General features: G+C 51.0%; 2 protein-coding genes across 5 annotated transcripts; both read left to right on the top strand.

Annotated features, from left to right (window-relative positions):
* Positions 1-1053: 1053 nt before the first annotated feature.
* LOC117838445 (3-ketoacyl-CoA synthase 10) lies at positions 1054-4499 on the top strand. The gene is made up of 2 exons (XM_034718481.2): positions 1054-1597; positions 2973-4499. The coding sequence occupies exons 1-2, from the start codon at positions 1187-1189 to the stop codon at positions 4188-4190; spliced, it is 1629 nt and encodes a 542-aa protein (XP_034574372.1). The 5' UTR covers positions 1054-1186; the 3' UTR covers positions 4191-4499.
* A 13246-nt stretch (positions 4500-17745) lies between these two features.
* On the top strand, positions 17746-22351 carry LOC117836853 (protein FAR1-RELATED SEQUENCE 5). 4 transcript variants are annotated; one of them, XM_034716368.2, is made up of 5 exons: positions 17746-18340; positions 19068-19170; positions 19632-21494; positions 21570-21635; positions 21937-22351. In XM_034716368.2, exons 1-5 carry the CDS (start codon positions 18261-18263, stop codon positions 22012-22014), a joined length of 2190 nt encoding a protein of 729 aa, XP_034572259.1. In that variant the 5' UTR covers positions 17746-18260; the 3' UTR covers positions 22015-22351. The 4 variants fall into 4 exon arrangements, with proteins under 4 accessions (XP_034572259.1, XP_072147318.1, XP_072147319.1 ...); XM_072291217.1 differs by having other exon boundaries at positions 17747-18340; positions 19060-19170; positions 21937-22267; XM_072291218.1 differs by having other exon boundaries at positions 17747-18340; positions 19015-19170; positions 21937-22267.
* Positions 22352-24127: the final 1776 nt, after the last annotated feature.

Genomic DNA, 24127 nt, shown 5'->3' with positions numbered 1-24127 from the left:
TCCTTGGACCGCCTCATCACACCCATCTCAGGGAATCGGAATGAATGAGCTCCAGCTATCGCCGAGCACGGCAGGTCCAATTCATGTCACCCCGGCGAGGTTAGGTGTGCAGGCCAGGCGCCCAGCCAGGCAGCATCATGCCAATCGCAAGCCATCCACCAGCCGACCGGCCTATCCGCCACCTCCTCCCTCCGGCCAGATTCTAGGCCACTTTCAGTGCAGCGATACCTCACGTCGTCAGCTACTCGGCTGCCAATTGACCTGATTTTTTTTTTGGGATCTCGTTGAGTGTCAATCGACCTGATTAAGGATAATGCAGGTCTCATCGATCAAGCCGATTGGGCCACCATTTCAAGGCAGCCATCAGTTTGTCTTCCAACTTCCTTTTTTTTTTGTGTGTGTGTGTTTGTTTTTGAAATGAGGGTGCAGTGTGCGTCATTGTTCTTGTGCGGATCCAGTTAGCTCTGGTCCGTTCCAGGCCGTTTTAAAGGAAAACCAGACATACCTGCTCATGTCATGCAGACAAAGCGTACATATCTTCTTCACACAAGTAACGAACTTAGCGTATGGTCACACGCTACTGATGCAAGTGCAAGAGGATGCAACATTGAAGCCAAAGCGCAGTTCTCATCATATAGGTACTGTAAATGACGATTAAACCACCTTAATTTTGATGGAGAGACAATCAAGGTGTCAAAGATTTAAATGCTAAGCCCTCATGCTATACACACCGTTGCACACTCATCAGTGTTTTAAACGTGTACATACAATGGCCATTTCATTTCATTTTTCTGAAAAAGAATGCATAATTAAACCATGCCGGTACTAGTAAAACCCAGTGAACATGCAAAAAGCTCTTGCGCCGCTGTGCAGGCTCAGCAGGCTAGGGGGCCAACATGTCAGCCTCCCATACACCATCAAAGACGCATGCATGAAGAGGCAGGCATGAACACCATGCCTCTAGGGGAGGCTAGTGAAGTGATCTCCCCCTCCGTCCCTGGCCTCGCCTCTAATGGCATTAACTGCCACCCACCCACCCGCCATCTCCTCCCCTACCCGGCTGCTGCTCCTGCTGCTAGTATATCAGCACTAGCTGGACCCTTGCCCCTCCCCCTCATCTCGCCACCGCTCGATCCGGCGACTGCCACCAGCAGCAGTCTCAGCTCCCAATCCACCGACGGAGGCCATGGCGCGGGAGCAGGCGCTGCTCTCGACGGAGATCGTGAACCGCGGCGTGGAGCCGTCGGGGCCGGACGCCGGGTCGCCGACGTTCTCGGTGCGCGTGCGCCGCCGGCTGCCGGATTTTCTGCAGACGGTGAACCTCAAGTACGTGCGGCTGGGGTACCACTACCTCATCAGCCACGGCGTGTACCTGGCCACCATCCCGGTCATCGTGCTGGTGTGCGGCGCCGAGGTGGGCAGCCTCAGCCGGGACGAGCTGTGGAACAAGGTGTGGGGGGAGGCCACCTATGACCTCGCCACCGTGCTCGCCTTCCTCGCCGTCCTCGCCTTCACCATCTCCGTCTACATCATGTCCAGGCCCAGGCCCGTCTACCTCATCGACTTCGCCTGCTACAAGCCCGCCGACGAGCTCAAGGTAAGGCATCCTGCCTCAGCCTAGATGCGTGCTATACGACACTACGACATGAGCAAGCGCATCCGGCAGTATGATTTGCATGCAAGCGCACCTATCGATCTGCAGGTGCAGCACAGATTAGGCACTCGCATCCACTAAGAAACATGCTTTTCAAGCCTCAAGCAGATTTGACTTGACTTGCTTTCTCTTGCTTGTTTAATTTGTAAGTGCACATTTCATAGTCATGTTGCACGCACCTTACACACAACAAATGGATATATACATCTGATCTACTATATATGAGAAAAATGGATCAGGCTGATGTCTTGATTTAGGTTTGTTATTTGAGGCTATTTTTGTAGTTGACATAAGCCAAACTGGGAAGAGATGATGCAAGCAAAAATCATGTCACGTGTTTACACTTTAACTGTACTTACAAAGTGTGATTCATGGATCTACTAAAAAATGTTTCATCTGATTAATTAAGTTGTGGCATCTTGGTATCCCGGCGCACCTGATACATGGTCGTTCATGGCATCCGTCTGCTACCGCTCGATTAGTGCATATTTTGTATAAAAAACATGAATCGATCAAGAGCTAGAGTTTATGGCTCTTAACTTTGCGAGGTCATGGTTGGTTGGATAGAAGGGATAAAGCACACTCGAAAGGAGGATAGCAAGGCCAATTCATAACAAGCTTGAACAGCTAAACATTAGAGGTCGATGCACGAACCGTACAAGTACTACTACCATTGCTAGCTGGGCCGGCCCTTTAATATGGTCACAGTCTCGGCCAGCTGCCACCAATTGCAGGACCATAAATGTTGTAGAGAATTCAGACAGTACACTGACAGATCGCATCCACATGACTAGTACAATTCTACAAACTCTGTCATCTGAATCTAATCCTCCATCAACACGTATAATCAGCCATCATCAACAGTTTGTCATGCAAATAATCGGACCTGCTGGCTCGCATACATGAATGGGGGCGTTGGGCCTCGGGGCCCACTGGTATGAATGGGCCGGCCGGTGTCTGGAGAAGAAGTTATGATGGAGACGGGCAGGTCGGTAGAGGATGGAACGGTTTCCGTTAGGTTGAGGTCAGTCGGCCACTCATCACTCGCCACACTTCTGCATACGGTTGGGCGCTCGAGCCATCGTCGACGCGCAATCAATGAGCCGTACAATTGTGGTTCGGTCAGAGTACCTTAAGCTGTACGCTGTTTCAGTGTTCCTGTACTGTCAGCACGGGCATGTCGGTCGGATCACTCGCTCTAGTGCTGACCATCCATCAACACAGGAGCAGAGCATGCTTGGTTTGATCCGCATGTAATTGCAAATAGAATGGATTAACAGCTGCTAATATAATAGTTGATGCTGGTGTGGGCATGCAGGTGTCCAAGGCGGAGTTCATCGACCTGGCTCGCAAGTCGGGCAAGTTCGACGAGGATAGCCTGGCGTTCCAGTCTCGGCTGCTCGCCAAGTCCGGCATCGGCGACGAGTCCTACATGCCGCGCTGCGTCTTCGAGCCCAACGTCAACTGCGCCACCATGAAGGAGGGCCGCGCGGAGGCGTCCACGGCCATGTTCGCCGCCCTGGACGAGCTCTTCGACAAGTGCCGCGTCCGTCCCAAGGACGTGGGCGTGCTGGTCGTCAACTGCAGCCTCTTCAACCCGACCCCGTCGCTGTCGGCCATGATCGTGAACCACTACAAGATGCGCGGGAACATCCTGAGCTACAACCTCGGCGGCATGGGGTGCAGCGCGGGCGTCATCGCCATCGACCTTGCACGCGACATGCTGCAGGCGAGCGGCGCGGGGCTCGCCGTCGTGGTGAGCACGGAGGCGGTCTCCTTCACGTGGTACCCCGGGAAGCGGCGGTCGATGCTGATCCCGAACGCCTTCTTCCGTGCGGGTTGCGCGGCGGTGCTGCTCTCGAACCGGCGGCGCGACTTCCACCGCGCCAAGTACCAGCTGGAGCACGTGGTGCGCACGCACAAGGGCGCCGACGACCGGGCGTTCCGGTCCGTGTACCAGGAGGAGGACGAGCAGCGGATCAAGGGCCTGTCCATCAGCCGCGACCTGCTAGAGGTGGGCGGGCATGCGCTGAAGACCAACATCACCACGCTGGGGCCCCTGGTGCTGCCCTTCTCGGAGCAGCTTCTTTTCTTCGCCGGGGTGCTGTTCCGCCACCTGTTCCCTTCCAAGACCTCCACACCGCCGCCGGCGACGACACCCGGGGACGCCTCCGCCGCGGCCCCTTACATCCCGGACTTCAAGCGCGCGTTCGAGCACTTCTGCATGCACGCGGCGAGCCGCGACGTGCTGGAGCACCTGCAGAGCAACCTGGGCCTGCGCGACGGCGACCTGGAGGCCTCCCGCGCGGCGCTGCACCGCTTCGGCAACACCTCCAGCAGCAGCATCTGGTACGAGCTGGCGTACCTGGAGGCCAAGGGCCGCGTCCGCAGGGGCGACCGCGTGTGGCAGCTCGCCTTCGGGTCCGGGTTCAAGTGCAACAGCGCCGTGTGGCGCGCCGTCCGACGCGTGCGCCGCCCGTCGCGCAGCCCCTGGCTGGACTGCGTCGACCAGTACCCGGCGCGCATGGACGCCTAGTAAGTTGATGATGGTGATCTCTGTCTAATTTGTCGCGTGCGCCCTGCGCTGCCTGCCTTTAGTTATATGCTACCGATGATCCATGGATGGAATAGGACCGCGATCGATCTGCATGCTTAAGGTACGTTTGAGCTTTGGTTTTGTGTTGCTTGTTTAGCGGTTTAAGGGAGAGAGAAGAGACACTAGACCATAATGGATGCGCCTGCGTGCGCGCCGTGGAAGTTGGGCTGCGTGTGAACTTGTTATGTACGTGCAATTTTAATGTGTTTTAAGACTCGAAGTTGGTAATAGATGTGTTGGTGTTATCAATGGTGATTGTGTTGTGTGATCAAGCTTAAATGCATGATTGCTGTGCAGGTCACGACCCAAAGTAGCGCTCTGTTCAGGCGTAATATTTGATCATCCTAATGGAATCCAAAGAAAGGAACACAAAAGAAAGCAGGTGAGGGAAAAGACCCGATCTGACCAGAGCTTGGTGTTGTTATTAATTAACCATGTGCATCGATCATGCAATCTGAACAACCAGGGACGGATCTAACAGGGCAAGCCGCCGATCATATTCTTTAGGAATGGAAGAGGAAAGAAGATCCCGTATGCATCCGTCACTCGAAACTACGACGGGGCATTCTACTTGAAAAAAAAGAAAAAGAAAAAGAACCTACGGAGGGCACTTGGGATTGCAGGTGGGGCACGCGGCCTTACACTCATCCCAGGTGTCATAACAGTAGGGCTCCGGCCTTTCGTTGATGCAGCAGTAGCACTCATGTTTCGAGTCGCACCGAAACTTGTTCCTCTCATCTACTTCCCTGTGCGCAGCGTTGTTGCTTGTTGCGATCCTGAGGCTGTGGCTCCATCGTGAGGACAACCTGCTTCACAGTATCGTGTTCATCGATAAGCACGACGCGTGCATACGTATATCCACAACAAATTCAATGCTAAAAGATAAGGAAACCCAACGAGGAACGATAATTATTCACAGTTAATAACTAAATGTTCCCCCACCCAGCGCCCCGCTCCGCCTCCCCGCCCTGACGCCGCCACCTCCGGCAGCGCCGCCCGCAGCCACCCGCGTCCACCCCACCTCACATCCTGTGGTCCAGGTCCCACGCCTACTCCACGGCCTCGTATCTTCCCCCGCATCTCCCACAAACCTAGCTGGCCTGTGGAGGGAGTCGCCGCCGCCGCCGCCACCCAAATCCGTCCTTCCCGCTCACCTCAACGACATCGCCGTCCCTGCCACACCCGTCTCCGTCTAGGATCCGCCCTTCTATGCTGACATCGTCCGCTGGAAGTGCCCAGTTCCACCACGCCAAAATCTGCAAGATCCACATCGACCACGCAAAGCTCCACCATGCCACCCCCTCACATCCACCATATCCACCCCCTCTAGAAGCTCCTGCTATGCCGTGCCACCCCACCTCTATGCCAACTGCGTCCGCCGAGGCCGCCCAGATCCAGTACGCCGTCCATAAAGATCTGCCATTACTACTCCCCGTAGAAGCTTGCTTTATGCCGCGCCCACCCACCACTCCGCCTATCGAGTCAATGCTCGACGCGACGGGAGCCTGCGCCGCGCTGCTCCATCGAGACCCGCGCCATCGCATCATACTCCGGCGGCAACAGTGCAGCGTGGTGAGGACGAGCCAGGCTAGACCCGCGTTTAGAGGCAATGGAGGTGCAAGACTGGGCCGGAGGGTACACCTGCACGCGCATAGCATTCAAGGCGGCGCCCGTCCCCGCCACCCACCTCCTCCGCTCGATCGACGTAGAAGTATTCAAGGAGGGAACTCGCGGCCGGACCCCTCTCCAAAACCGCCTTCCACCTTCGAACGCAAGGCCGTTGCTTCCGTTGCCTCGCCCACGACCACCGCGCCAGCTCTTGCAGGGAGCCTATCCGCTGCCTCCGCTGTCTCCGGCAAGGGCACAAACAGAGCTTCTGTCGCGCAACCCACCGCAGTCGCAGCAACCCCAGCTCTGCTCAAGACATACACAGCCCTGTTCCCTCTCGCCGCCAACCCCTTGGGCCATCATCTGCTGCTCCTCGCGGCCCTTCGAAGATGAGAGACTTCAGAGTTGACGACCCGACGCTTAGGCTAGAGGTGGACAGACTCCATGTCCCCACCTCTTTTGAGCTGGAGCGGGAGCTGCGGGACTGGGAGGGATGTGCTCTGGTCACCTGAGCCATGCACGTCCCACCCAACACCACGGCGCGTCATCTGGAGGAGGCCCTCATCGCTAATTTCAGGCTACGCCCGGGCGACGTTGATGTCACCAGGCACCGCCCTGAAGCGTTCCTCATCCACTTCCAGAATTGGCGCAGCTGCGAGGAAGTCAATGCAAAAGGCAAGTTCAAGTGTCACGGCGTGGAGGTCTGCGTCTGACCATGGAGAAGACTCACGGCCGCCCTCGAGGCGGCGCTGTTCTACAGGGTGCGCCTCGTCCTTGATGGCGTCTCGAGGCATGCGTGGCAGCTGGAGCTCGTCGAGATGATTGTCGGCTGCACCTATTCGCTTCAGTGCGTGGACACCAACCTCCTGCACCCAACAAACACACGCGGGATTGAGCTGTGGGCGTGGACGGACGACCCAAGCAGGATTCCAAAGGTCATGTGGCTAATCTTCACCACCGGAATCCTGGATGCTTCTTCTCCCTCTATGCAGGTCGACACCCCTCCTCAACGGTGGCACCGCGGAATCAAGCACTGGGTGATCATCCACATCTGGGAGATACACGACTTCTCCGAGGTGTCTACCGACCACCATGACCCGGACATGGCCGTGGGTGAACCAGAGCGACGGTGCCTCCCCTGGTACTAGGGCATCCGGGATGGTGACCAGGTGCCGACGGCCGCGTTCGAGCCATTCCAGCACCCACCACCCCCATGCGTACAAGAGCGGCAGAACGAGCGTGAAGAGGAGGATCGTCGTGACCGTGCACGCCGCGACCACGTCGACGATCACCCGAACTTCCGCGACGCCTTCGACGCCAACGACAACAACGACAACAACGACCGCGACCGCTGGCCATGTGACCCCCGCGGCCACACACGACGCCGCGATGATGGCTACGGGCACCACCACGACACAGTGCGCAGGGAGTGGTCTCGCTCTCCACGACGCTAGAGTCGGAGCTCTAGCACCTACGGTGGATGCCGCAGACAAGCCGCCAGCGACGATGGCACTCCAACGACACCGGAGAAGCTGGAAGCGCGAAGACAGAGGGACCTCAAGCTCATGTTCTCCCTCAACGTCACCACCATGGAGGACACGACCAAGAAGCTGCTCAACCTGCAGTCCGTACTACAGCCGACGGCGCAGGCCATCCCTTCGCCTCGCCTGCTGCAACAGCTCTTCTCCAAGGCGGAAGAAATGATGGAACACCTGGGGGATGAAGCCTGGTTCGATGTTGGTAGTGACAAGCAAGGATACAAGGTACCAAACACGAGAACTAACTATATGTTGCCTGCACGCCATGTCTTTTATCGCATAAAAGAGAAGCTGCCTGCTCCCCCTTCGCCATCCATACAGGAGGTCAACGACGTCCTTGCCAAGCTGCAGGAGGCGGCCGCTAATGAATGGGAGCGCCTACAACACCAACAGCAAGGGGGTGGCAACGTCGAAGCTGCCGCCGTTCAAAACCGGGTCAACCCCATGGGTGCTATGGACGGCGACCTCGGCCCCATCCAGGAGCTCACCGCCAAGATGAATAGGGAGCCGCAGCACCAGCAGGAGAGGTTCGGCACAGACGACGATGGAAGCAACGGCAATGGCAACTATACCCTTCAGGTTCCACCATCAACCCCTAACGTAAACTTACCTGGCTCTCCTGGAGGAATCGTTGAGCTCTTCACCACTTCGGATCAGGGAATCCTCCCAAATCCACCACCTGCACTAGGGAGGAGGGGTCGCCATCTCAAGAAGCCTGCGTTGGAGATTTCAAGCATGTGCCGCAGTAAACGGCAAGCCTGCAGCAAGATCAAGCATCTGTCCGCGGAAGAAAGGGCAAAAGACGTCCTCTGCTGGCGCCTAGGCTACATCAAGGACGACACCACGCCAGTGGAAGAAGCAAATCAGGGACTTCATCGCACATTCCAGGGTCCCATGCCCCAGTACATCATCAAGGCTATGATGGCGGTGTTCCATCTTGAGGATGAAGATCTTTGCAAGGCGACCAACGCTCTCATCAAGATTGGCAGCACAGAGGTGATGGAAGCACCGATGGTGATCAACAATGTGGCCTAGAATGAAGAAATCTCCGAGTCTTATCCTCACCATGTATTTTGCTCCAGCCATTGTAACGGCTCCCCAGTGCGGCCCTCTACGCTGGGCGTTCAGTAGTGCCAAACTTGTCCTACAAATTTCGTTCCTTCCATCTTCATGGTCTTTTTTCAGAATTGCCAGCTTTGTAATATGTATGTTTATTGCTACTTTCAATTTCAGCGCTTCTTCACATCGGCAGAGCTTCACGATTTTTTCACATGGCAGCTAATGATCTTCAAATCTTGTGGTAGAATGTTCAGGGACTTAATTCCGAAGCGCGTCGATCGACCGTGCAAGATTGTGCAACAAGTACTTGCTTCATCCTCTTGCCACATTGTTTGTATTCAGGAAACAAAAATGTCATTGATTGATGAGCGGTTGACTCTAAACGTGGGAGGGCTCAGGCTACGTAGATTTACCTTTTTACCGGCTGGGAGAATTTCGGGTACACTGAGGGGCATACTGATCCTTTGGAACAATGATGTGGTGGACCTAGACCGCATCACAAAACGTGATTTCTCACTATCCACTACTGTCAACATAAAAGCGACTGCTACGTCCTTCTTGCTAATGATAGTTTACGGCCCAACATGAGGCTGCAATAAATCAGATTTCCTACAGGAAATCAGAAGCTCAGTACCGCAACAGGGTGTCAAATGGCTAATTCTCGACGACTTCAACCTAATATACAGAGCAAGAGACAAGAATAACTCAAACTTAAACCTCAACAGCATGCAAAGTTTCCAAGAAACTCTAAACAATGACAACCTCAAAGAAATTCACCTTCAAAATAGGAAGTTCACCTGGAGCAACAAACGTCGCAACCCAACTTTAGTTCATCTCGACCGAGTCTTTTGTAACGACGCCTGGGACTTGACCTTCTCACCCCACGTACTGCAAGCCCTTTCCACTTCGCTGTATGATCACTGCCATTGCTACTATCCAACCAAGAGAGTCCACCGCGACCACGACATTTCAAATTCGAAAATTTTTAGCTCTCTATGCCGGGTTTCAAATAAGTGATCCAAGATGCCTGGTCCTCTACAAACACCCACACAAACCCAGCACATTGCCTCAACTTCAGGCTTGCCAGGACAACGCTGGCCTTGAGAAAATGGAGCAAGAACCTATTCTCAAAAGCGAAGCTTCAATTCCATATGGCGCAATCAGTCATCCTCCAGCTAGACATCGCACAAGAGTCACAAACTCTATCCGACGACGAGTTAGCCCTGCGTTCCAAACTGAAGAAAAGGGTAATGGGCCTTGCCATTCTAGAACGACTACGTAAAAGATAGTGCTCTAGAATAACGAACCTCTCGCTAGGTGACGCAAACACACGTTTCTTCCATCTAAAGGTTAATTCTAGGAGAAGGAAGAATTTCATCACCAAGATTCAAAAATAAAATGGTTGGGCAACAACGCAACAAGATAAAGCTGACGTCGCTCACACACACTTCGCCAACGTATTAGGACAACCACCGACACGAGAAGTTGACTTCAACTGGGACCTCCTCTCCTGGACGTCCATCGATCTCTCCTCTCTAGATGCGAAATTCACAGAGGACAAAGTCAAAAGGACGCTCAAGCTCATGCCCAAAGATAAGGCTTCGGGACTGGACGATTTTACAATTAAGTTCTTGCACAAATGTTGGGACATAATCAAAGGGGAACTGATGAACATGATCAATGCTTTCCACAACCTATGTCATGATTTCTTCGACATCCTCAGTTCGGCCAACATAGTGCTAATACCCAAAAAGAGGAAGGCGATTCTATTGTGGACTTCAGGCCAATAAGCCCCATTCATGCTATAGCAAAGATCATAACGAAGATGATGGCCCGAAGATGATGGCCCTAAGACTGCAACCATTCATGAACACGTTGATATCGGAGAGCTAGAGCGCCTTCATTAAAACAAGAGCAATACACGACAACTTCATGTATGTAAGAAGCCTCGCTCGGCGTTTCCACTCATCTAGACCCCCGTCTCTCATGCTCAAGCTAGACATATCCAAGGCTTTCGACTCCGTGCGCTGGGACTACCTGCTAGAACTTATGCATCACCGTTTCCCCCCGAGATGGAGAAGCTGGGTCACGACTTTACTAAGCACTGCCACATCCAAGGTCCTTATGAATGGCGCACCAGGAGAGGACATCCATCATGGCCGAGGGCTCCGCCAAGGGGACCTGCTATCACCTTTTCTCTTCATTTTAGAAATCGACTCTCTCCAAAAATTGCTACACCTGGCAACCGAAAAGAGGGCCCTATCGAAACTAAGAGGTAAAAGTGCTCATCTACGCCTATCGTTATACGCGGATGACGTAGTAATTTTCATCAATCTGACAGCCGCGGATGTTTGGAACATCAAAGAGCTGCTAGACAAATTTGGCCGCATCACCGGACTAAGCACTAACATTCAGAAAAGCTTGGTCAATCCTAGCTACCTTCCCGGCAGCCAGAGCAACCTTCTCGGTTAAATACCTGGGACTACCTCTCTCTCTAGGCAGACTACAAAAGGTCCACTTTTAGACAATATCTGACAAAGCGAATGCAAGGTTAGCCAACTGGGCTAGCCTCTGCTCACCTCAGCGGGAAGAAGAACGCTAGTCAGGGTGGTCCTATCCTCATAGCCGATCTACTACCTCTACTACCTCTCTACCCTGAATGCCCCAGCAACGGTACTGGAAGAAATTGACAGACGAAGGAAGCATTTCCTCTGGACTGGCACAGACTAGATTGTAGGCGGCAAGTGTAAGGTGGCATGGCACACAGCATGCAAACCAACTACACTGGGTGGCCTAGGAATATTACATCTAAAGAAGTTTGCGCGAGCCCTGAGACTACGCTGGCTGTGGTATGAATGGAAGGAACTGTGCAAACCGTGGGTCGGTATGCCAACACCGTGCAATGAGAAGGACAAAAATTTGTTCGCGTCCGCAACGACCATCACGCTAGGAGATGGGGAAAATGCCAAATTCTGGGAAATCGGCATGGCTGTAGGGGAGGCACCGAAAAATATTGCGCCATCTGTGTATAAAATATCAAAAAATAAGAAAAGAACACTCAAGTACGCCTTAACAAACGACAGCTGGATTTCAGACATAAACTTGACGATAATATCGTCAACGACACATCTTTCAGAATTCACTCTCCTTTAGGCTCGAACAAGAACAATCCAGCTAAACCCAGGAATGCCAGACTCCATAGTTTGGAACTAGACCAAACACGACGAGTACACGACAGCTTCGACGTATAGGGCACAGTTTCAATCTTCAACACCCTCTGACATGGAGCGCCTAATATGGAGAACGTGGGCACCGCCCAAGTGCAAATTTTTCTCATGGCTGGCCTATCAAAATCAACTGTGGACAGCAGATCGCCTGATTACACGAGGATAGCCCAACCAAAAGGTCTGTATGCTTTGCCACTCGCACGACGAATTACACGAGGATAGCCCAACCAAAAGGTCTGTATGCTTTGCCACTCGCACGACGAAACACTATTACACCTGCTAACAAAATGCCGCTATACTGTACGAGTCTGGGATAAAATTTTTGAGTGGACGGCTGCACACGTCCCGCCTAGAGGAGATTGGTCTACATTTTCATCTGTCAGCCAATGGTGGGCACAAATAGGATCAATGAGCGGTGCTCCCCTGAAGGGCTTAAGATCACTGATCATTCTCGTGTCCTGGGAAATTTGGAAGGAGTGCAATGCTAGAGTTTTTCAGTGCAAGTTCAAAAGCCTTGACCAACTACTCGGGAAAATCAAGGAGGAGGCGCGATGCTGGATTATAGCGGAAGCAAGGTACTTGGGCTCTATCTACCAAATTGAGGAGTGATCACTTTTTCAACCACCCCTTTGTACATTCAGTTATACCTTCTTTCTTTGTACTTTAGCTTAGGCTTTGTGACTTTCTTCTCTATTAATTTGTTTTGTGACTTTCTTCTCTATTAATTAATAGAGGCCCGACAATCTCTACCGCGTATACCGTTTTTTTTTAAAAAAACGAGGAACGACAAGAGTACAGGTACAATCATCATCGTGGGCAGCAAGCCTCCACACATGTCCCTCGTGTTCATTCTGAATCGTGAGGAGTGATCAGGATCTAAGCAAGGCGAGCGCGATTGTCCAGTGGCCTGTTACATGTGTATTCAGATGGCTTATATACACAGACACGCTCACTAGTATAACGATACGGCTGTGGTAAGACGTTAGCTGTGCAACCATGGAGAGAAATTAACGATAGATTCTTCTAAAATGGAGAAATAGATTATTGGCAGCCTGAACGTTCACCGCCAAAAGTATCATTGTTGCCCCCAAATCAATGCCCTTCCTGCCATACGTGAAGAAAATCTCTCTTGGATGCGCTTTGTTTACCACATTTTATTGCTACGTGTGTTTACATTGCCAGTGAAATCGAAGCACACTGCCGTTTGGTATAGGTTCAGGTCTGTTTGGATACACACTCCTAAAGATTAGGACTCCACTTTTAGGACACTTAGGACTTGTGCATCCAAACATAGGTTCTAAAAGTGGATTACTAAAGTTTAGGAGGGCTATTTTCATTAGGAGGGCCAAGGGGTACTAATGGGTTCTATTTCTCCTAAAAGTGATCCACAAGTCCTCCTTTACCCCTGTTGCCCTCGCTCTCTCTCTCCTCCTACCGCACCCTCCCTCTCTCTTTCCTCCCGCAGGTTCTTCCTCCCGCAAACCTCTCTCTCCCGATTCGCCGTGGTCGCCGCCATCGTCGCGCTTCTCGCCGTCACCGCGGCCGCGCAGGCCCCGGCCACAACGCCTACCCCGGCACCCAGGATAGCCCCGTTGCCGCCTCCCTCGGCGCGATCCATCGCCGTGAAGCCACCCACCGCCTCGGCGCCATCCCCGATGGCCTTTCCCCCGGCCGCGATGCCCACCCCAGCACCCAGGATGGCCCTGCCGCCTCCCCGACGCGGTCCCCGGCCAGCGCCCCGTCCCCAGACGTGAAGCCGCCCACCGCCTCGGCGTCGTTCCCGATGGCCTCTCCCCTAGCCCCGCCCAACGAGGCCCCGACCGCGACCGCGCCCTCCGCGATGACCCCGACCACCTCAGTCTCCACCCCGGTCGGTGCCCCCCACCGAGACTCCCACCGGCAACGGCGCCGCCTCCTCCGCCGTCAGTTTCGTCGCCATCGTCGGATCGGTTGCCGCCGCCGTCGTGTTCTAAATGACGTGAACAGTGCAGGGGTAGTTTAGAGGAGTAATTGGGGGGTAAAAATGACATCTTCCCTCTAACATCCTAAAGATTAGTAGTCCATCCAAACAGCCCTCTACTAAACTTTATGACTAGCAATTTGAGGGTCCTAAACTTTAGTATACTACTAAACTTTAGGAGTTTGTATCCAAACAGGGCCTCAATCACGGAAAATCTGAGCGCAGAGAATCATGAATGGTTACTCAATCAGGAAACATGACATGCATGCAGGGGAAGGGAATGGGAATGGGATGCCTATGCTCCTCCTAGCTATCCACTTACTGACCATTACCTGTGCCTTCTTCTACTCCCCAGCTACTAATATGCTATGCGTGACGGTGTCCAGGGGCGGGAGCGACCGCTAAATGGCAGTGCCCGTCCGCGACGCCTTCACCCCGCCCTCCCTTCACGACACGGATCGGATATTTGACCTCAGCCGGATTAGCGCAGAGCAGCCAGCGGCAGGATGGCCGGATCGAGAGCACAAAAAATAAAAGCGATCCACAAAGACATGCGTGCATGCTTCTTGCAGGAGGAGCGAGAGGAGAGGATGCGATGGGCGTTTTGTCGTCTTTGTGCGCTCTGAATGCCATGCCAACCTTGGGGGAGAAGCTGGGAGAATCTATCCGTGGCCGTCACCTGGTTGAAGGCATTTCGTTGAAAGCGTCCATTCACGCAGAAATAGACAACGAGCACAAGTGCATTATTAATTACATTGGCCACTCAACGATCTCTTGACAAAATATGTATGTAGTACATAGTATTTTCCTGCATGTTCTTGCAGCTGCTAGCCAACTAGCCTACCTAAACTCTCAGTCTCTAGCTCACCGGGGTTTTTGCAGCAACAAACACGTCAGTGGAATGTCCATTAAACTCGCGAAAGAGATGGATCATGGGATGAAGACTCCAGCGGGGATGCGAAGTGGCGGGACTTCGACTACGATCTCGATCCTCTCCTCTTCTGGAGCATCGGGCACGACGGCGAGCTCCGTGGTGGGCGAGGTTTCCACGGACGGCACGGCGGGGATGTCGGTCGGCGAGGTCGAGGCGGAAGTGGAAGGCGATGCGGTGACGGCCTCCGTGGTGAGGCGGTGTGCGAGGTCGAAGCCGAAGACGAAGCGGTTACGGGCTCGGTGGCGTACGGCGCGGTGACGATGAGGTCGGTCGACGGTGAGGTCGCCGCGGACGGCGCGGCGGGGACGAGGGGCGAGGTCGGGGCAGACGGCAGCGCGGCGGGGACGAGGGGTGAAGTCGCGGCGGCGGTGCTTCCCGGCGTCGCTGTCTTTTTCCCGCCCTTGCGGTAGCGGCGCCACCAGCAGCAGAGCAGGAACGCGATGGCGACGAGGATGGCAGCCGCAGCTACGATCTCGCCCTGGCGCTCATCTGAGAGGCCCGGGTGGTTGCTCGCCATCTTGGAGCGCGCCATCGCGTGGTGTGCTGTGTGGTGCGGTGCCGTCTGCCGTGCAGTCGCCATTTTATACCCCCGATCGAGGGGGAAAGTTGTCACGCAAAGCACCCACAGTATTTAAGATGAAACCAGAATTGTGACGCGAAAACACACCCTGAGATCAAATGATCAGCGTTCTGAACGCCCCTGCTGCAGAGATGCCGCTCTTGGTAGTGGAGCGGTAAATCTGGGCCGTGGCGAGGCGATGCCGCTCGTCCTGGAAGCACCAGGTCCTCGCATCAGCAGTGGAGTCAATGGTGGTGGTGGAGCCAACAATCTCCTCGAGGACAGTCCCGTGTACCGTAGCGCCCCTCGTGCTGACATGGCTGTAGAGGGACGGCAGGTCCCCTGTCCAGACGACCTCCACGAATGCAGTCGTCGCACCATCTGTGATGCTGCGGTACGCGGGCATGCAGTAGGTTGAGGAGGGCGTTCCGGTGCACGACCTCGACGTCGCCTCGCCGCCAGGCTGATCTGGTCGCGACGCGAGCCCATGACGCCTATGCCGACCCGGCAGGGTGATGTAGCCGGTGGAGCAGTTTGAGGAGGAGGCACGAGTTTCTGCCCAGCTGCCGGATGCCCAAGCCACCATCCTCCTTTGAATTGCAAGCATGGGTCCAGAGCTGTGGTTCTCTGGCAGTGCAACGACGGCTCGCTCTCCTCCCTCCTCCTTGTGCAGCGGCAACCGACGCCCCTCGTGACAAGCTACAACATTTTGTTCGCGAGGTCCAATGCGAATTCGGCACACCGCTGATGCCGCGCCAAACAAGAAAGCCGAAGCCTCCTCCAAGCACGCGCAAGTAGTGCTATGCTCATGCGCCGCTCTTGGTAGTGAGCTGCTGCCAGAGGAGATGGCGCGGAAGTACTGAATTTGCTTACTTGCCTGCGGCTGGTTGGTAAGTACTAGGGAGACTGCTGCACTCACTGATCATCATCGATGAGCTCCATGCCATCCTTGACAGTTGCGAGGGGCCGTCGATCGTGGCGGGCGACTTTAACCTGATGCTTCACCTGGCTGACAAGAACAACGCAAGGATAAATCACAGGAACATGACCAGATTCCGGCGCTCGGCGGACGAGCTTGACATCCATCTCCATGGTCGCACCTGCACTTGGAGCAACGAAAGGGAGAACCCGACGCCGGTCAAACTCGACCGCGTTCTCTGCTTCCTGCAAGCACTGTCCTCGGACGATTCCGACCACTGTCCACTTTTGCTGCAAACAAATGCTTCCAGGAGTTCAGAGGAAACCTATCCGACGCCGGAAGGGAGTTCCGCAGGAAACTCTTGGTCCTATCCTATCCCTCGGTCTTGCCTACTTGAACAAACGATTGCCAGGCAGCGGTCACGCATTCTGTACCTCAGTGAGGGAGACGCCAAACGGGCCAAGACGGAAGAATTATATCACCAAATAACTATGCAGGGAGAATGGAACAGCATACACTCAGGAGGAAATAGCCGATGTGATCCATGAGTACAGTACTTTGACAGGCTACTGGGTCAGGAACAACAGCACCCGAGAGGAGTTAACCTGACCTCTCTGGGGATCACGCAACATGATTTCCCAACTCCCAACCTGGAGGACCCTTTCACCGAGGATGAGGTACATGCCACTGGACAAGTCTACAGGGCCCGACGGAATGACCGGGGCCTGTTGAATAATTCTTGTGCACCGTAGGCTCCGTTTGGAGCTCCTAAAATTCCTATCACATCGAATATTTAGATACTAATTATGAGTATTAAATATAGACTAATTACAAAATTAATTGTACATATGAAGATTAATTTGCGAGACAAATCTATTAAACTTAATTAGTTCATGATTTGACAATGTGGTGCTACAGTAAACATGTGCTAATGATGGATTAATTAGGCTTAATAGATTCGTCTCGGGAATAAGCATCCATCTGTGTAATTAGTTTTATAATTAGCTCGTATTTAGTCCTCCTAATTAACCTCCGAATATTTGACGTGGCATGAATTTTATTCCGACCGAAAGATCAACACCTCGTAGATATAGTTAGCTTGTTCCATTCCATTTTTTTTGGTTGACACGGTTCAGGATAGCTGTCTGTGCAGAGTCGTTGCACGACGCATCAAAGTTTCACGTGCGCGCTGCAGGAGGGAGGCAGCCAGGCAGGCCTGGCACGGTGCCACCGGTGCTGCAGCAGATGGGCAGGGCGGGTTGGACGCCGTGCAGCTCTACTCGGCGATGCAGTGGATGCGGGACGCCGGCGCCTCCGAGCTCCCAGCGCAGGAAGCGGCAGCGCTTGATCCAGCGTGCCAAGCCACGTCAGCAGTCGACGACATCATTCATGGCTGTTTTGACATCTGGAATGAGACACTTCAAAAAATAAAGATATATCTGCAATTTGAAAAATATAAAGACCAAAACGAAAATCCATAAAAAGTATAAGAGCCGCCGACATTTTACTCTATGTTTTCTACAGAAATGAAGCAAGTTTTGAATTAAAAAAAAACGAGTTTTGAAATAAAATCATACGGAAGTATACCCCTTGGCCCTTGCGTGCAAAAACGAACACTAGAACATCTTTCATGCGCTATGCAGCTAGCAGGCGAGGCTTTGCAAATTCATTTTTTGTTCCCCTGACGAACTGGATTAGCAATTCTATTTCTCACCCAGATACTGAGTTACTGACACGAGTTGACCCTCCAGCCCAACAAGGCAACAGCAATCCTCACCGCGCCGGCGGGCGCCCTCTCCCGATCCCCTCGCGCCGGCGAGCAATCAGTTGACGCCTCCCCTCTCTTTCCCGTTTAGCCCGGTCGTCTCCCCCGCACCGCCGCTGTACCCTCACCGCCGAGCGCGCCTCCACCTGCGCACCCCTTCACTAAGCGCGCAACGCCGCCACTTCTCTCTCATCCTCCCTTCTCTCTAGAAATCCTCCTCCTCCTGCCCACCCCCGCCTCCATCCCCGACCCCCAAACTATTTCCCCCCATTCCTTTAGTCCCCCTCCAATCCAAATCGCTCTTCATTTCGGGGAGGGACCCTCCAGTCCATCCAGCTCGTTGCGGATCGTTTGCGTTGCGGGTGCTCTGGTTGACTACTCAGAGCAGGGTTCAACTGAACCCCCCATGCGCAAATCTAACTCTACCCCGATTTGCAAGTCATGCAGTTTGATGATGACCGGGACTTTGGTGCGGGTGGTGGCAGTGGAGAAGTTGATGACAAAGTGGATGAGCCTGCCAGGTGAGGAAATGATTCTATCTTTTATATATTTAGGGACACGTTTTGATTTATGCAATGGATTTTGGCGTGAAAATAATTTGGAACTTAGGAATCCTGCAGGAGCCAGTACAATTCTTCCAAATTTCCAATTGAATCCGTCCATTCTGGGCAAGTCTTAACTTGATACGGAGGCAAATGCAGCTATTGCTTTCTGTTCATCTATGTGCAAAGGTAGATAAGTAAGTAGTGCGAATTTAGCTAGGAAATGTCATGGAAGAACTTGAGGCGCATATCTGCAGCCAAAGGTTGCTTTGGTCTTTTCGTGTATTATGATTAGTGTAACTGTGTGGATCTGAAGTTCTACTAATTGTGTCAAGACCCATTTAGCCTTTCGGAGGTTTGGATTATGTCGTAGTGGGACCTTCATTCACATAAACCAGTTCTGTAGCTGATAATATATAATGCATTTTCTCTTTAGGGAATGTCAAAACAACAAAGTTCTCAATGACTGTCCTATTCTTATGCACTAGGCGGCACATTACTTGACTTGCTATTTTGGCTATTGCACTATCTCTTATCGTGATGAATAGAAAGGTATAGCACTTGTCAGTGATTGCCAGTTTTATTCAACAGTATGCCTGAGCGGCTGAGCCTGGAAGTAATGCTGTTTTTGTATTGTCTTCAATTAAGGGCAGTAATACTGCATGACAGTGAGATAATTTCTAAGCTCTATGCTATAGCTGTTCAGATGCCTACGCTGTGGCATCAGTGCAAGTGCGACGCCTCATATGCGTCGTGGGCCGGAGGGACGGAGGACCTTATGCAATGCATGTGGCATAGCATGGGCAAAGGTAGGTGCCAATTGCTCTTCACCACTTATCTTTTATATTTCCTTTTGTACTTCAGTGTTGGCACATTCTTGGTTGTGACCATTTTTCTTGCTTCCTTGGTTTATGTGATCGGTGGATGACCATTTACTTTCGTTATGAATGACATGAGGACTTGTTTATGCATCTCTATAACAAAACACTAATGTTTGTGTGGACTGCCATTATCCTCGAGCTCAAATTATTCGTTAAACTTGCATATACTTATGACAGACTTGCTACTGAGATGCCATACACATTTTGTGTGAACACTGCATGGATGACACCCTACAAAGTCAGAACTGTTAAATGTCTTTTCTTGTTTCTGGACTGGAAATGAGTGCAAAAATAGAATGTGTTAAATTTTAACAGTCTGCTGTAGTGTAAATTTAGTCCTATTTAGTTAACATACTAGCTTATTAGTCATTTGAATTTCATACAAGCAGGGGAAAACGAGAAAAGTTATTGATTCTGATGCCCACATAGACGATGCCACAATTGCAAAAGTGGTGCCAGAAGTCGGCATGGAATTTGACAATGAAGATAAAGCATATGAATTCTACAATAAGTATGCTGGACATGTGGGCTTTAGTGTTCGTAAGAGTTCATCAGATAAATCAGCTGGAAATATCACAAGGTCAAGAACTTTTGTATGCTCGAGAGAAGGTTTCCGTAAGGACAAGAAAGGAGCTAAAGAAGTTAAAAGGCCACGACCAGAAACAAGAATAGGGTGCCCTGCACGGATGACAATTAAGATTACATCAGATGGGAAATATCGTATCGCAGAATTTGTAGCAGACCATAACCATCAACCAGCACCACCATCGACCATGCATATGCTCAGATCTCAGAGAGTACTGACCGAGCTGCAGACCACTGAAGTAGATTCTTCCGAAGATTCAACAACACCATCAAGGTTTTCCAGTGGTTGTTTAGTCCGGCAGGCGGGGGCAGCTACAGATGTCAACTTCCTCCCTGCTGATTATAGGAGTTCACTTCATTCAAAGCGTATGAAGAATATGCAACCTGGTGATGCAGGGGCCGCTGTAAAGTACTTTCAGAGCATGCAGATGAACAACCCTTCATTCTTTTATGCTTTTCAGCTTGATGAAGACGACAAACTAACCAACATTTTCTGGGCTGATTCCAAATCTAGAACTGACTTCAGCTACTTTGGTGACGTAGTTTGTTTGGACACAACTTACAAGATAAATTCACATGGAAGGCCATTAATGCTGTTCCTTGGAGTGAATCACCATAAGCAAATTTCCATTTTTGGCGCAGCTTTGCTTTATGATGAATCGATGGAGTCTTTCAATTGGTTGTTTGACACATTCAAGGTTGCCACTGGTGGAAAGCAGCCAAAAACAGTCTTGTCTGATCAATCAATGGCAGCTGCGGCTGCCATAACAGCAGCATGGCCAGGTACAACTCATTGTCATTGTCCATGGCAAGTTTACCAAAATGCTGTTAATCACCTCAATCACATCTTCCAAGGTTCTAAGACATTTGCAAAGGATTTCAGCAAATGTGTGTATGAATATGAGGAAGAAGAGGACTTCTTGCTAGGATGGAGTACTATGCTAGAGGATTATAATCTAAGAAACAATGAGTGGGTTCGCAAGTTGTTTCAAGATCGGGATAAATGGGCTTCAGTGTACAATAAGCACGTGTTCACTGCAGATATAAAGAACTCGTTACAATCAGAGAGTATAAGCAGTGTCTTGAAAAAATACTTGAGTCCACAGTTTGATTTGTCATCTTTCTTCAAGCATTTTGAAAAAGTACTGGATGAGCATCGATATGCCGAGCTACAAGCTGATTTTCATGCAAGCCAAAGTTTTCCGAGAATACCTCCATCCAAAATGCTAAGGCAAGCTGCTAGCATGTACACACCAGTGGTCTTTGAAATTTTTCGCAGAGAGTTTGAGATGTTTGTGGATTCAGTGATTTATAGTTGTGGCGAGGCTGGGACTGCATCAGACTATAGAGTAGCAGTAACGGATAAACCTGGGGAGCACTATGTCAAGTTTGAATCCAGTGATTTCTCTGTTGTTTGCAGCTGTAAAAAGTTTGAATCAATGGGTATTCAGTGCTGTCATGTGTTGAAGGTTCTTGACTTCAGAAATATAAAAGAGTTACCACAAAAATATTTCTTGGGAAGATGGAAGAAGGACGCAAAGTCTGCAAATACAGGAAATCAAGAATTTCTTAATGATGGATCTTCACAAACTCCAAGCTCTTCTTTAAATGGTCTGGGGCCATTTATAGATCACCAACACATGCAAACAAATAATCAGCCTAACCATGTAAGTTAATTGAATACACCTTCTAATTTAGAAGCTCCTTTGTTTCACTTCCAACTGGGATTGACATGTTACCAGCCACAGGATTCCTCTGTATCTAGCTTCCACCAGCAAGGTCTTCATGGAGATGCACAAGGAAATCAGGTTTGGCTCATTGATCGAACTGTTAGCTTGATGCATTTACCCAGTCACTCAGCACAGTGGAGCTTTTTCATAGTATATTTCTACAATAATCCAATAAAATTTATACAGGGTAAAATTTTGCTGGTAAAATTTATAAGACCCATCCTGGATCTGTTTTCACAAAAGAACACGAACCATCCATTGGATCTGAAAAGAATAATCACTATGTTAATATAGATTATTCTGCAGTTCTGACATTCAGTTTCAAAGTTATGCAGAAGATTATTGTCTTCCACATTTCTGACCTGCAGCTGTTCAACAGGGTTATACCCCTTTAGTTGGGATGCAGCCGCAAGAGTTCATCGGGGATTTTCACCTTAACAATGGAGCAGGTTTTTGATGCAAAAATGGAACTGAGCTTTGTCCCAACTGGTCCAATTGATCAGTTTTAAAATATCTTTTCTCTTGTAAATTATATAATGTATGTTTGTGTAGCATCAGAAATGTAGAATCCAGCTAGTTTTCTAGAAACTTTAGACGCTGTTAGTTGGACCTTGGTATCATTATGTTTTTGCAGTAGGAAGTTTGTTTGATGTTATAAGGAATGAAACTTCCCTTGACTTCTGGATGGTAAAAATAATAAGTTATGAGCATGCGTGCGTTTGTATCTTTGTAAAGAGGAAAGAACAACTACTCAATCACTTCCGCTGCAGAAATGTACCATGTAATATTTTCTACTTTCTTTGTGAGCATTTCCAATTTGAAATATTGCTATGATGGAGTATTTGATGTTACATGTTGGTGTCATGTCAACATTTCCAGAATCCTAAACTTTGGATGGTGGAGTCATTACTCGACTAACTTTTGAGGGAGGATCATCAAGTTTGGCAGCTACGACATCGCAGCAATCTCCAGCAATTCGGACATTCTGGTGAATCATGTTGGTGGTTGCATTTCGTCTGAACTTTTCCAGCAAGGCTGCCCAGACCAGGCCAAGAATAAAATATGCTCGCGGAAGCATATGAAATTATGAGTCAGATGGAGTGTCCATGTTGACATTACATGGGCTCCGGACGCCTGACAACGATACAGGCGAATCAACAGGGGAGAAAAAGATGAAATCGAGTGGGAAACTTTGCAGGAAATAAGATGAGACATCCTGCTTGACATGACCGGCGAGCTGCTGCTTCTGATGGCATTTCTTAAGCGAATTGACGTGGTCATGCTATCGCCTTGCACTTGCTGAGGTGGATTTGGTGGTGTGAGCAACCTGGATGGTTGAACCGAACCGTTCTAATGCTCAAGTAATTTTGTTTATTATGGTAATGCTGAGCACTACTTCCTCCCTCCCCTGAAAAGTGCAATTCTAGTTTTTCTAGGACAGATTAGTGGTGGCGTGAAAAGACTCTAATACTCTCATTTGTTGGTCACATGCAGGAAGTTTTGGTATGCAAATCAGATCTGACCACTTAATTAGGCAGTAGTCAGATCTATTTTCTAGGATTGCACTCTTTTGGTGCAGATAGTGGAGTTCACTGGAAGTTAGCTAGGTTCGCGTCAGTGTGGTAGTTGAGGTTCAGTACACGGGCCGTGTCAGTCATTAGGATAGAGCAACCATCAGTAGTAGTGCATTATGGTAATGTAACACCCAAACCCAACCAAACAAAGCAAAAGGTGAAACCATGTCATGTTCGTTCTGCCATACTTTTTACGCTGTGTAGAGTGCTGTTCAGAAGCAGATAGGAAGTGAAGGGTCATTTTCGGTCGAAGTTGACATTTCGTCACATGCCAGTTCAAGACGCGGGCCACTCGATTTCGTGCGGTCAGACGTCAGAGGCTGGGGATCGGATCCTTGTAACACTCACCATACTCCATGAGCATATAATCCTGAATTAGTACAACTCGTACATGCATCATGTCTCAAGTATTGCCAAGCGTCAAAGAAGCCTGTCGCTTGTTGGGCTACCCGATGCCCGTATCCTTGACGTGCTCCTCCTCAGTGGAGTGACCAACGCCAATACTTTTCGTAGGCAACGACCTCACGCACGAGCAACAAACATACCGAACCAAACTCCACTAGACTCTCCTACTTATTGTAGTAGGATACGAGATCACTCACTTGTTGTAGGATTAGGACTTGTAATCGAGAATACTTGCGCGAACAAGTCTCAGGAATGCTGTTACGAATTGGAACAGCTTGCACGCTACCACCACTACATTAAAAACAACCCAAAGCTTTCGCACCATGATCCTGACCGACCTCGTGCGTGGCCTCCACCAAACCCCAAAGCGGGAGTGCTGGACCAGCTCGGCATCTTCGCCCTTTTCCCCCGGTCCAGAGCCGAAACGATCGGCAGCACAGCGAAGAAGTTGTGACCCGGCACGTTGCAAACATGCGGGGATGAACTTGCCGGCTGGTCAACCTGCTGAGCACGCCGGGGCCAGGGGCCAAGCGGATAATGCTACGTGCGCCGACGGAAGCGTGCGTACACGACCGCACGAGCGCGCGTGGA

Source organism: Setaria viridis, chromosome 9 (assembly GCF_005286985.2).
Source record: "Setaria viridis chromosome 9, Setaria_viridis_v4.0, whole genome shotgun sequence".
Classification (NCBI taxonomy): Eukaryota; Viridiplantae; Streptophyta; class Magnoliopsida; order Poales; family Poaceae; genus Setaria; species Setaria viridis.
Note: the sequence above shows the minus strand (reverse complement) of the source record. Positions and strands in the feature narration are given on the sequence as shown.